The sequence below is a fragment of the Pangasianodon hypophthalmus genome, chromosome 4, assembly GCF_027358585.1.
Source record: "Pangasianodon hypophthalmus isolate fPanHyp1 chromosome 4, fPanHyp1.pri, whole genome shotgun sequence".
NCBI lineage: Eukaryota > Metazoa > Chordata > Actinopteri > Siluriformes > Pangasiidae > Pangasianodon > Pangasianodon hypophthalmus.
Window position 1 is genome coordinate 3,703,684 of NC_069713.1, and position 14,712 is coordinate 3,718,395.

Below are 14,712 nucleotides of genomic sequence, written 5' to 3' on the forward strand. Positions count from 1 at the left end.
ATGATTAGCGATTTGAAGCTGTAGCTCAGAAACACGTGACTCACATCCACATCACATCCACACATACGTCCTGTCTGATGTCTGAAGACACAACAATGCTGAAACGAATTCTTACCAATCTGAGAACATCACTCCCAGGCCCTGCTGTGAGCTGTAAGTGTTATTATTAGCATGTTTCAGTAAGAAATCTGAAAAGTCGAATGTTTTAGCGTCTAACAGTCGATCAGTGCAGATGGAATGAAGAAACCAGGAAGAAAGTAAAAAGGCCGTTGCTTTATATGGACAGAAACGTCCACTTCCAGATCCTTCTCTGATTATAAACACGTGGATTAGAGCTGTGATTGGACACTGATTGCATTTCAGAGCGGCACGACTGCAACACACTGATGAACATGAAATAAAAACGCTGGATGGAAAACATCCTCAGCCATGCATAACATTCTCTTTTTCATATTTATACTTTTTTCTTTGTTTGTGTTTTTTTTCAAATTTTCTGGTTTTCCCATCAAGTTTTTTATTTTTCAAAACTCACATAATGAATGCAAAACCACCAGTAGTCAGCTTATACAACACCCTGCTGCCCTCTAACACTCACCGGGGCGAGTCTAACACCTAACCCAGCATGATTCAAACACACTGAACACCTGCATTTTAAAAAGCTGCATCAGTCACTTTATATTTTGGGAACACATTTTGCTACCAGTATGGTTTCTATACTTCCTGCTGCTACACTACTCTATAGTTTACAGTTACAGCCCATGTCCTGTGTTTTTACCGTCCTGTGTCTTTACTGTCCTCTGTGTCTTTACTGTCCTGTGTCTTTACTGTCCTCTGTGTATTTACTGTCCTGTGTCTTTACTGTCCTCTGTGTCTTTACTGTCCTCTGTATCTTTACTGTCCTCTGTGTCTTTACTGTCCTCTGTGTCTTTACTGTCCTCTGTGTCTTTGGTGTCCCGTGTATTTGGTGTCCCGTGTATTTATTGTCCCGTGTATTTATTGTCCCGTGTATTTATTGTCCCGTGCATTTATTGTCCCGTGCATTTATTGTCCTGTCCTTTGTATTTACTGTGCTGTATATATATTGTTCTGTCCTGTGTGTTTATTGTCCTGTCCTGTGTGTTTATTGTCCTGTGTGTTTATTGTCCTGTCCTGTGTGTTTATTGTTCTGTCCTGTGTGTTTATTGTTCTGTCCTGTGTGTTTATTGTTCTGTCCTGTGTGTTTATTGTCCTGTGTGTTTATTGTTCTGTCCTGTGTGTTTATTGTCCTGTGTGTTTATTGTTCTGTCCTGTGTGTTTATTGTCCTGTGTGTTTATTGTTCTGTCCTGTGTGTTTATTGTCCTGTCCTGTGTGTTTATTGTTCTGTCCTGTGTGTTTATTGTTCTGTCCTGTGTGTTTATTGTCCTGTCCTGTGTGTTTATTGTTCTGTCCTGTGTGTTTATTGTCCTGTCCTGTGTGTTTATTGTCCTGTCCTGTGTGTTTATTGTCCTGTGTGTTTATTGTCCTGTCCTGTGTGTTTATTGTTCTGTCCTGTGTGTTTATTGTTCTGTCCTGTGTGTTTATTGTCCTGTCCTGTGTGTTTATTGTCCTGTGTGTTTATTGTTCTGTCCTGTGTGTTTATTGTTCTGTCCTGTGTGTTTATTGTCCTGTCCTGTGTGTTTATTGTTCTGTCCTGTGTGTTTATTGTTCTGTCCTGTGTGTTTATTGTCCTGTCCTGTGTGTTTATTGTCCTGTCCTGTGTGTTTATTGTCCTGTCCTGTGTGTTTATTGTTCTGTCCTGTGTGTTTATTGTCCTGTCCTGTGTGTTTATTGTCCTGTCCTGTGTGTTTATTGTTCTGTCCTGTGTGTTTATTGTTCTGTCCTGTGTGTTTATTGTCCTGTCCTGTGTGTTTATTGTCCTGTGTGTTTATTGTCCTGTCCTGTGTGTTTATTGTCCTGTCCTGTGTGTTTATTGTTCTGTCCTGTGTGTTTATTGTCCTGTGTGTTTATTGTCCTGTCCTGTGTGTTTATTGTCCTGTCCTGTGTGTTTATTGTTCTGTCCTGTGTGTTTATTGTTCTGTCCTGTGTGTTTATTGTTCTGTCCTGTGTGTTTATTGTCCTGTGTGTTTATTGTTCTGTCCTGTGTGTTTATTGTCCTGTGTGTTTATTGTTCTGTCCTGTGTGTTTATTGTCCTGTCCTGTGTGTTTATTGTCCTGTCCTGTGTGTTTATTGTTCTGTCCTGTGTGTTTATTGTCCTGTCCTGTGTGTTTATTGTCCTGTCCTGTGTGTTTATTGTTCTGTCCTGTGTGTTTATTGTCCTGTGTGTTTATTGTTCTGTCCTGTGTGTTTATTGTCCTGTGTGTTTATTGTTCTGTCCTGTGTGTTTATTGTTCTGTCCTGTGTGTTTATTGTCCTGTCCTGTGTGTTTATTGTTCTGTCCTGTGTGTTTATTGTCCTGTCCTGTGTGTTATTGTCCTGCACTCTTCTCACACTGTTGTGTATTTGCACTTTATGTAGTCTTGTACTACTGTTTTGTGTTGCACCATGGTCCTGGAGAAACAATGTATACAAGCTACAGTATACAGAGGAACGACAATAAAAACCCACTTGACTTGTCCTGAACTGTCTCCAAGAATCTTCCTAAACGATTTTAATGACGCTAAAGTGAAAATCTAGCAAAAATATTTCACAAAACAAGCTTTATGTTGAATATTCTGGCTCGTCTGTCATTAGTCAGCTCAATTATTCTTTTTTCTAAAGGCAAAATTCGAGGACATTTAAGATTCAGATTTCTCCTGAATTTTGCTTTTCAACCCCTCGAGAAGTTTAACAGATCTGCCTGTATATTAAAGTTTTTTGGCTACTAATAAAAACAGCATTCAGAAAGCTCAGACGGAATAAGGTCAGGACTTTTCTTTGTCTTCTGTTTTTGATTTGACTCTGTGAGCGTGGCTAGGCTGGTGCTCTGGAGATTCAGGGAACTCTGTGATTATGAGCTGGACCGAGCTGGGACTGAGCTTTAAGTGCTATTGAGACGGCTCTCGTCTTAAAGCGAGGGACACGGACAGAATATACCAGGATAATTGGGTTTCTGGACGAGATTCTTTCTGTGGCTCTGATTGAGCTAAGCTCTTGAGGGTACTAATCACACGTTTTTCATCTTTTTGCTCTGCGTGGAACTGAGAACTGGAGTTTCACTTTCTTCCCATGCGTCCGTTTAAATATAGTTCACTTCGAGTTTTTTTGGCATCTCCACAACTGTGAAGTACCGAAAGGCTTCCAGAAAGTTTCACCAGAACCATAAACTGGGCTTAAATATAGCAATTTAGCAATCGCTATGATATAATGAGATGCTAGCTTTCGTAACCAGAAGTCACTTTAGAGGAAGTTGATAAGAAATTAGTAGCAGATAAAATGTTTAGAACTCTGTATAAGTCTTATGAGCCCTTTTGTTTTCTTTTCTTTTCTTTTTTAATGTTTTAGTAAACACTGACGCTTAATATTTAGCTTCATCAGTGGATGACAAATCTGTAGCCAGGACAAGCACATTTCAAATCTGGGATATTTTTTTTTTGTTTTGTTTCTTATTTTTTTTAGTTGCCTGGTTTAAAATTAGGCTCAACATCCAGAAAAAGAAAAAACAAACCTGCTTCCTGTTTACTTTCACAAAGCAAACATTTTTATTTAGTATGTAGCTATGTATAAATTCACCTCAATGTTGTAACTAGCATTAATTATCATCGATGCTGTCATAGCTAGTAATAACAAGCTAGCAAATTAACATGTGTTAGCATAACGCTTCTCACGCTAGATGCTAGATAGTTAGCCACTCACATCTTCCGTTTCAGTTACACCAGCAGGTGGAAGTACAATAACGGACGAATTGACTAATTATTTAGCGTAAATTTCTTACTGGTGTTTTGGTTCTGTTTCTTCTCTACTGCTTTTTTTTCTTTTTGAGGTTTTTCCATCCCAGATAGATATAATCGCTTCATGATCACTGCTTCGTCCTGATCTTCTGACATTAGTGAACTGATTTAATTACCTAAAATTGCACAGAATTCTTTTCGCACCACTAGGGGGCCTGTTACGTAAACCTTTTCACCAAATTAGAGTAAAGTGAGGGGTTTATTTTGCGTATCTATTTTAAAAACACACAGGTTTGTGGAAATACTGACGAATCCGAGCAAAATATAATGCAGCACTAAGCATTCTTACGTATAACTCTACTGTTTACGACACGCAGTCAGCTGACGGCCAAACATATCAGGAGATGCTTAGCTAGTCTCGAGTAATATCTTTTACAAGGATGCAAAAAAAAAAACCCAGATCTCAGAGCCAAAACAGTGAGCAATGACTTGCTGACTTTTTGTTAAAATTTAAACAAACAAACAAACAAATGAATAAATAAATAAAATGCATTTCCGTCTGTTACCGTGTTCCTGGTCATTGTGGTGCTTCACAAGCTGGAACGAGTGATGAGGAATATTCCAGAAAACTGAGAGAAGCTACAAAATGGTGCACAATAAAGCTAGCTAATATCACTTCCTGGTTCATGTGCGAAACAGGAAGTAAATCGCACAAACTACCACTAGAGGGAGCTGAAGCAGAAACAGAAAAGAAAATAGCTGTCCAGTGGACAACTCCCACTTTATACATGGAGGAAAACTGAACAACAACAAAAAACCTAGCGTGAATTTGAATGCTCGTGGTTGATTTGGAGTAATGGTGTGAGAAAATAGTTTCTCTTATTATTATTATTATTATTATTATTATTATTTAAAAAAATAATTTCATCTGTGATGGTAACATCCATGTGATTTATTTAAACATAAATCATTTATTTTCGTGTGATATTTTTTTTCAGATGATTCATTCATTTTCAAATGTGATTCTTTCAGATGATTTATTTATTTATTTATTTTCATATGATTCTTTCAGATGATTCAATTACTTTCTTGAGATCCTTTCAAATCATTCATTTATTTTCATGTGATTTTTTTCCCCCCAGATGATTCTTTCATTTTCAAAGGCGATTTTCCAAATGATTAATTTATTTTTGTGTGATTCTTTCAGATGATTCATTTATTTTCATTTGTTTTTTTCAATTGATTCATTTATTTCACATTATATTTTCACATACAGCATGTGGTTTTACTCGTGATCGCATTATTATTCACGTGATGTCTCTCTCTTGCTCTCTTTCACACAGACACACACACACACACACACACAGACACACAGACACACACACGTGTTTACTTGTGTTCATGTAGGGTTTCAGGGTGTAACGTTATATCACTCACATTATCCCAGGTGAAGTGATGTGATTTTACTTTAAGGGTGTTGCTCTGTCGATTGCTAGCATTAACATCCTGAATACGACACAATGGTTTGACATTTGATTTAAAAAAAAAAAAGAAAAGAAACCTCCCTTTGCTTGATGTAGCTTTTCTTTGGATCCTTTCATCGAGCAAACAGAGAGACTAGCATTCAGATTTAAACGAGACGGAGAAGTGGAGCAATGTCATGAGAAGAAGCAACAAGGACGAGTGCGACGGATGAGAAATTACGGAACGAATGAAGGCGAAACTAAGTTAATTAAAAAAATCAGCTCGCGTTAAACCAGTCATGGCTGAAGCGATAATTGATTGTGTGAGCTGTATCGAATGATAAGAGGAAATAACAATCCTCCCAAATAGGAGAGGACGGCGTATCACACACTCGCAGAAACACGCTAGCTGCTTCAGGAAGCGATTACTACCGCTCGTTTTTTATTACTTTTAAAAAAAATCCTAATAAACTTGTATCCTTCAGATGATAACCAATTAAACATGCGTAATTACGTGTGCCGTATAGTTATTCATAAGCTGATTAGCATGTCTGCCTTACATTCAGATTAGCCGCATACTGATGAGGCGCAGGTTAAGCAGCAGATCTAAGGTTGCATATGCAAATGAGATGCAAATGAGCATGTAAAAAAGAAAAAAAACAGCAGGAAGGCCACATCAGTGATGGCATTGCTAATGGTGAATTTGCATGCTGTTTATTCTCGTTATTATTCTCCACTCAAGACTGAAACGCAGCGTATTATCCTCACGTCTGCGCAGAGGAGAACCGCACGTCTCTCTTCACTCATCACCACACTCGGAGACGTTTAGGTAAAAATATCAGGGACAAAAAAACAAAACCGTCTAGCAATCGAGGAAAAACAGAAATATCTACAGGATCAGCAGCCATGATTATGCTCCCTGGTGGCATTTCTATGATTTGAAGTGAGCAGTGGGACAATATCGTCTATGAAGTGTGTATTTTCTACAATATCGTCTATTGTCTATTTTCTAACAGCGCATCTTTTAATCTCCTGAGTGCTGATGCTCCTGATCACCGCTCCTGCCCGTGTCACTGCTGTACTCATACAGGGGTGCCAATACTTTGTGCAGCGCAGCAGTTGGGCCACAGTCATGACTGCAGTAATGTTCAGAAAGACGTTTTTCTTCTGTTCATAAACAATATTCCTCAGCTTCTATTCCACTGATGATAAAACTGCAGACTTCCTTTTCCTCTGCTTTCCCCTTCTTCATCCTTTCATCCCTGCATCCTTTCTTTCTTTCTTTCTTTCATGAGTGTGATTCTCTCCTTTTTCAGTTTTTTTTATATTTTAAAAATGTTCTTTCTTTTCACCTACAGCATTTGCTTTCATTCATTTTCATCTTTCTTCACATTTTTTATTTTCTTGAAATCAATTTTTGCTTTTTCTCTTCTTTTTCTTTCTCTTTTCATGTTTCTTTCTTTTTATAAATCATTTTTTCTTTCTCTCTTGTTTTTATTTAAATCTGTTTTGCTGTTTTGCCAATTTTTCTTTCTTTCTTTCTTTCTTTCTTTCTTGTTTTTCTCAAATTAATTTTATTCTTTTTTCATTGTTTTACTTACCAGCTTTTCTTTCTTTCTTTCTTCACATTTTTTTTCTTTATTTTTCTAGCAGTATGTTCATTTCTTTCTTTCCTTCTTTCTGTATGACTCATTTTCCTGCTGGTACTGCTTATATTATTTTTATCACTCTTTCTTTCTTTCTTTCATGTAAATTTTTGTTTCTTTCCTTCCTGTTTTTGTTCATTCAGAGGAACAGCAGAAAGAGAAGCCACGTCCATCAGGGTAGAGTTTATTATATTTTCTGCATTATACGCTCCACACAAAAATATTTATATACAAATGTTTGAAATATTGAATTTTTGTCCTGTTTGATGTGCAGCATCGTTCAGTAACACAGAATAATCACAACGTGTGTGTTCCAAACCAGAACAGGGTAATGATCATCGCACTGATATTGCTCGTGTGTGTGTGTGTGTGTGTGTGTGTGTGTGAGCGAGAGATCAGATCAGATTCTACACTGCTACAACAAACATAACTCACACACACACACACACACGGTGTATATATATATATATATATATATATATATGTATATATGTAATAAATATATAGATAAATCTGATACATATTTCAGATATAACACACACACACACACCTATCAGCTGTAATACACACTGCTATACAAGTGCATCACAAAATACAATCTCTATTTATTTCAACACAGTAAAACATTTTTGTATTTTAATAGAAATGTCAGAGCTCTAGAGTTAACGTCACGGTTGTGTCGTACAGCACACTCGGAGAGACGAACAGAATAAAGAGATTTTCTCTAAGCATTAGAGCAGAAGCACAGATTTATTCTGTGACGACTTCTAACAGACGAACAGACCACTGAGTCACAGGAAGAGAAGATAGAGGAAGTGTGTGTGTGTGTGCGTGTGTGTGTGTGCGCGTGTGTGTGTGCAGAAGCTTCTTCACTGCGGCAGAGCTTTGAGGATGGCGTTCACCTCTTCGGCCACGGCGGTCAGCGCAAACTCAAACTGCTCCTGCAGGGAAACACAGAGACACAAACACACGTCACGTTCATCTGGATCTGTAATCTGATTCAAACATGAAGTGGGCGTGGCCTAACCCAAAACATCAGTGACAGTTCCTCAACCTCAGCTACATCACTTCAGCTCATAATTCATCTCAACTAGAGCTGTGTGCACGACTGGTCTGGTTTATTTATTTATTTATTTATTTATTTGTCTCTCTTCATCGACAGGTAACTCGTGCTTCCTCTGAGACACGTGACGTGAGAAGAGCGTATCTTTTCGTACTCCTGCTCACGCTGCATCACAGGGCAGTGTAACACACTCTGAGGAAAGCGCTCTCTGCCCTCTTCCACATACACGAGCTCACAGATGCACACGATCAGCGAGTGTCTCTGTGATTGACAGGGGAGAGAGAGTAAGCCCCTCCCACTCAGGCTGTGGCACTGTCGAGATTCAACCTCACAACCTCCTGGGGATAGAGAGACCTGCCCACAATATTCCCTAACAAATCTGAATGACCGTGTTAATGACTGTGGTCTTTGTTTGTCCTGAAAGCTTCATATCTGACTTTTTCTCTCATTCTTAGCATTTTCTCTCATTTTTTCCTTATTTTTCTTTCTTTCTTTCTTTCTTTCTTTCTTATCTGACCACTCGCTCAAGCCTCCATAAAAATAAAACTTTCACACAAGCACAACTTTTTTTGTTCTTGCCTCTGTGTGTGTCAGTCTCAGTAAAGGGGGCGTGGCCTCTGTGTGTGTCAGTCTCAGTGAAGGGGGCGTGGCCTCTGTGTGTGTCAGTCTCAGTGAAGGGGGCGTGGCCTCTGTGTGTGTCAGTCTCAGTGAAGGGGGCGTGGCCTCTGTGTGTGTCAGTCTCAGTGAAGGAGGCGTGGCCTCTGTGTGTGTCAGTCTCAGTAAAGGAGGCGTGGCCTCTGTGTGTGTCAGTCTCAGTGAAGGAGGTGTGGCCTCTGTGTGTGTCAGTCTCAGTGAAGGAGGCGTGGCCTCTGTGTGTGTCAGTCTCAGTAAAGGAGGCGTGGCCTCTGTGTGTGTCAGTCTCAGTGAAGGAGGCGTGGCCTCTGTGTGTGTCAGTCTCAGTGAAGGAGGCGTGGCCTCTGTGTGTGTCAGTCTCAGTAAAGGAGGCGTGGCCTCTGTGTGTGTCAGTCTCAGTGAAGGAGGTGTGGCCTCTGTGTGTGTCAGTCTCAGTGAAAGAGGCGTGGCCTCTGTGTGTGTCAGTCTCAGTGAAAGAGGCGTGGCCTGTCAGTCTCAGTGAAGGAGGCGTGGCCTCTGTGTGTGTCAGTCTCTCACTAATACTATTATATCATTTTCAGAATACTGACTCATCACATCAAAGTAACTCTGAATAATATCATATTTAATCGTCAGTATGTTATATACATTTAAACATCGTATCTTTAATCACATCGTATTATCTCAGACGTAGAGACAAACACCTGTAGTTTTCAAATGATATTTTAACAAAAATGTAAAAAATCCTCAGTCTAAATAAAGAAGAGCAGAGGGAGCTGGTGGTCATGTGGTGTGAGCTGCTTTGTGTATCACGTGTATGATGTGATCAGGTGTGTGTGGAGCTGTAGTGTGTGTGGAGCTGTAGTGTGTGTGTGGAGCTGTAGTGTGTGTGTGGAGCTGTAGTGTGTGTGGAGCTGTAGTGTGTGTGGAGTTGTAGTGTGTGTGGAGTTGTAGTGTGTGTGGAGCTGTAGTGTGTGTGTGGAGTTGTAGTGTACAGGTGTGACTTTAACCGTGTGTCCGGAGGTCCTGCTGTAATTAACGTCTCTGCTAAAGGGTTAATCATCTGGCACTGAAGCTGGGAATTAAAACGTGCACCTGCTGAACGTTCCATCCTGATAAACAACGTGACGCTTCAGCTGAGCCGCGAGTTTCAGCTGAAACGACACTTCCTGCTCCGACACGTCATTTACGTCAGTAGAGAAAAGAAAACATGCTGTTCGTTTTAGAGAACTTCGTGTGTGTTTTCTGCACTCTGCACTGTGTATATATGTAAATGTGTGTAATCAAGTGGGTTTAGTCTGTGTGTTTAATTTCTTGATTTTAATGTCTGCTGTATCCAGATAAATACAGCTAACCTCCTTTAACTGTGTGAGTCGCTGCCACCTGCTTTCATTCATAACATCCTTTAACACACTTTAATCTGTACTTCTGCATAGAAATCTCTATCGAAAAAGATGGATAGTTAGATAGATAGATAGATAGATAGGCAGACAGATAGATAGACAGACAGATAGATAGATAGATAGATAGATAGATAGTGATTTATCATGTGGAAAGAGGTTTTCTGCTTTTTCTTCACGTGTTTCTTTCTATCATCTCACTCCAAACCACTGATCTATATAAACCACTCAGAATTGGCAGAAGAATAAAAGATAGACGAGGTTTTAAAGGACGTGTCAGAGAAGCTTCCGGGGGTTTTAGGAGAGTTGTTGAGTTTCTAGCACAGGTACAGACTACAGACATGTTATAGCCAAGCGAGGCCACGCCCCCTACAACAAACACTTATAATAAAGGACAAGACAGTCAGTGTGTATTAAAATGAGGTGTGTGTAGTACACATGGAGTTTTTAGTGATGTCATGATTTATACAGAAATCGCTTACAATTACTGCAGAAGTCCTCAGACAACACTACTGAACACACACACACACACACACACACACATCTGGAAAACTAATCCCGTCTGAACAGTACTATAGACATACCTTGGTGTGCACCATGCCTGCTCTCTGATCCCTCAGATGTTCCAGAGTGGCGGCGATATCGATCTCCTTAGCACCTATAACACACACACACACACACACACACACACACACACACACACACACACACAGTATTTAGACTGACTGAGGTAGAACTTTCCACCAGACCGACAGCCTGGATCACACACACACACGCACACACACATACACACGCACACACACTCTGCGGTGTGTGTTGCTTATGGACTGTGTTTGGGATACGGTGGGAATCGTGTTCATTTCTTTGTTGGCTAAACATGAGAAAGTTCTTCACATGATAAAAAGAGAGGCCTCACTCATTTAAAAAAAAAAAAGAAAAAGAAAAGAGAGAGAGAGAGAGAGAGAGAGAGAGGTGCAGCCCGGGGCTTAAAATGTCCTCTGATGCTTTCATGTTCCTAGACGTACTGAGATTCCTGAGTTTAGGATTGTGAGAGACAGAGTGAGAGACAGAGTGAGAGAAAGTGAGTGAGAGAGAGAGAGAGAGAGAGAGAGATAGAGAGAGATACAGAGAGTAAAAAAGGCTCTGGAAATGAAAAGGCATTCTGAAGCAATTTTCAATTCATCACTAAAGATGAAGGGAAAAGGGACAGCAGAGAAAAACGGCGAAGGGAGGGGGTGAGTGAGGAAGAAGAAAAAAAAAACGAAGAAAGAAAAAAGAAAAGGAGGAGGGAGGAGGTGCGAGACGAAACTTTGTGAGGCTTTGATCAAACGAACGGGAAGAGAATGACCTGGGACCATCCTTCTCTCTCTCTCTCTCTCTCTCTCTCTCTCTCTCTGTCTCTCGTTCTATTTCTCTCTCTCTCAAAAGAATAAGGGAAGAAGAGGAGGGAGGAGTGTGAAGGCCTAAAGGAGCCTGGGAACGAATCCATGGGACACCTGCTCCTGTGTGTATGTGTGTGTGTGTGTGTGTGTGTGTGTGTGTGTGACTGCGTGCGCATGTGTGCATGCGTGTGTGTGTGTGTGTTAGTGTGAGAGAGAGAGAGTACACATGCGATGTAACTTTTCTCTTTCTCCCTTCTTTAATCTTGTGTGTGTGTGTGTGTGTGTCTTGTGTGTGAGTGTGTGTGTGTGTACAGATTGATCACGCACCTTTAGCCATTTTATTCAGTACCATGTCTATCAGGATGTACGTCCCACTTCTCCCTGATCCATCACTGTACCAAGAGAGAAACAGAGAGACAGAGAGAGATGGAGAGAGATGGAGAGACACAGAGAGATAGAGAAAGAGAGAAGGAGAGATAGACACAGAGAGATAGAAAGACAAAGATGGAGATAGACAGACAGACAGACAGATAGAGAGAAAGAGCGAGAGAGACAGACGGATAGTGAGTCAGAAACAGACAGAGAAATGAGGAGGAAATAAAAAATGTTAGTGAGAACAGCTGAGTGTGTGTGTGTGTGTGTGTGAGAGATGAACATTTCAGTCATGCAGTTTGTTGTTGCATCATCACCCATCAACACACATGGCATCTCAACACACAGAGAGAGAGAGAGAGAGAGAGATAGAGGGAGAGAGCGAGAGAGAGAGAGAGAGAGAGACTCACACACCCCATACTTGCCTGCAGTGGATGATTATTGGACACGAGCGTCCCCTGTAACACTTGTTAACCTTTCTGTAATGAAACACAAACACAACCATGAGCCTGTAACATATACATTTAGAGTGATACACAATTCAACCCTACTACACTCACACTATCCTGTATATCTGTACACTGCTCAGTACCTCAGTACACCTACATGCTATTCTGTGTCAGTTAGCTTATACGCCATGCTATATTCATATACTGCTCTAACTAGCTTTACACTATACACTGTTCCATGCACTATATACTGTTCCATACTCTATACACTGTTCCATACACTATATGCTGTTCCATACTCTATACACTGTTCCATGCACTATATGCCGTTCTATACTCTATACACTGTTCCATACACTATATGCTGTTCCATACTCTATACACTGCTCTATACACTATACACTGTTCCATACACTATACACTGCTCTATACACTATACACTGTTCCATACACTATACACTGCTCTATACACTATACACTGTTCTATACTCTATACGCTGTTCTATACTCTATACACTGTTCTATACTCTATATACTGTTCCATACTCTATACGCTGTTCGATACTCTATACGCTGTTCCATACACTATACACTGTTCCATACACTATACGCTGTTCCATACTCTATACACTGTTCCATACACTATACACTGCTCTATACACTATACACTGTTCCATACACTATACGCTGTTCCATACTCTATACGCTGTTCTATACTCTATACGCTGTTCCATACACTATACACTGTTCCATACTCTATACGCTGTTCCATACTCTATACGCTGTTCTATACACTATACGCTGTTCCATACTCTATACGCTGTTATATACTCTATACACTGTTCTATACACTATACACTGTTCCATACACTATACGCTGTTCCATACTCTATACGCTGTTCGATACTCTATACGCTGTTCCATACTCTATACACTGTTCCATACACTATACGCTGTTCCATACTCTATACGCTGTTCGATACTCTATACGCTGTTCGATACTCTATACGCTGTTCGATACTCTATACGCTGTTCCATACTCTATACACTGTTCCATACACTATACGCTGTTCCATACTCTATACGCTGTTCGATACTCTATACGCTGTTCCATACACTATACACTGTTCCATACTCTATACACTGTTCCATGCACTATATACTGTTCCATACTCTATACACTGTTCCATACACTATATGCTGTTCCATACTCTATACACTGTTCCATGCACTATACGCCGTTCTATACTCTATACACTGTTCCATACACTATATGCTGTTCCATACTCTATACACTGCTCTATACACTATACACTGTTCCATACACTATACACTGCTCTATACACTATACACTGTTCCATACACTATACACTGCTCTATACACTATACACTGATCTATACTCTATACGCTGTTCTATACTCTATACACTGTTCTATACTCTATATACTGTTCCATACTCTATACGCTGTTCGATACTCTATACGCTGTTCCATACACTATACACTGTTCCATACACTATACGCTGTTCCATACTCTATACGCTGTTCCATACACTATACACTGCTCTATACACTATACACTGTTCCATACACTATACGCTGTTCCATACTCTATACGCTGTTCTATACTCTATACGCTGTTCCATACACTATACAGTGTTCCATACTCTATACGCTGTTCCATACTCTATACGCTGTTCTATACACTATACGCTGTTCCATACTCTATACGCTGTTATATACTCTATACACTGTTCTATACACTATACACTGTTCCATACACTATACGCTGTTCCATACTCTATACGCTGTTCGATACTCTATACGCTGTTCCATACTCTATACACTGTTCCATACACTATACGCTGTTCCATACTCTATACGCTGTTCGATACTCTATACGCTGTTCCATACACTATACACTGTTCCATACTCTATACGCTGTTCCATACTCTATACGCTGTTCCATACACTATACGCTGTTCCATACTCTATACGCTGTTCCATACTCTATACGCTGTTCCATACTCTATACACTGTTCTATACTCTATACACTGTTCTATACACTATACGCTGTTCTATAGTCTGTACACTGTTCTATACACTATACACTGTTCTATACTCTATACACTGTTCTATACTCTATACACTGTTCCATACACTATACACTGTTCCATACTCTATACACTGTTCTATACTCTATACTCTATACACTGTTCTATACACTATACACTGTTCTATACTCTATACACTGTTCTATACTCTATACACTGTTCTATATTCTATACACCGTTCCATACTCTATACACTGCTCTATACTCTATACACTGTTCTATACTCTATACGCCGTTCTATACTCTATACACTGCTCTATACTCTATACACTGTTCTATACTCTATACACTGTTCTATACTCTATACACCGTTCTATACTCTATACGCCGTTCCATACTCTATACACCGTTCTATACTCTATA

At 39.9% G+C, this 14,712-nt stretch overlaps 1 protein-coding gene across 1 annotated transcript in view; it reads right to left on the reverse strand.

The window, feature by feature from the left end:
• Positions 1 to 7,124: 7,124 nt before the first annotated feature.
• ptprn2 (protein tyrosine phosphatase receptor type N2) overlaps positions 7,125 to 14,712 on the reverse strand; it is a 235,150-nt gene continuing 227,562 nt past the window's right edge. Inside the window, exons 20-23 of the mRNA XM_053233318.1 lie at positions 12,211 to 12,264; positions 11,741 to 11,805; positions 10,616 to 10,689; positions 7,125 to 7,897 (exon numbers count right to left, since the gene is read on the reverse strand). Coding sequence (XP_053089293.1) covers positions 7,826 to 7,897; positions 10,616 to 10,689; positions 11,741 to 11,805; positions 12,211 to 12,264 — 265 coding nt within the window. The 3' untranslated portion in view covers positions 7,125 to 7,825. The remainder of the gene's footprint in view (positions 7,898 to 10,615; positions 10,690 to 11,740; positions 11,806 to 12,210; positions 12,265 to 14,712) is intronic.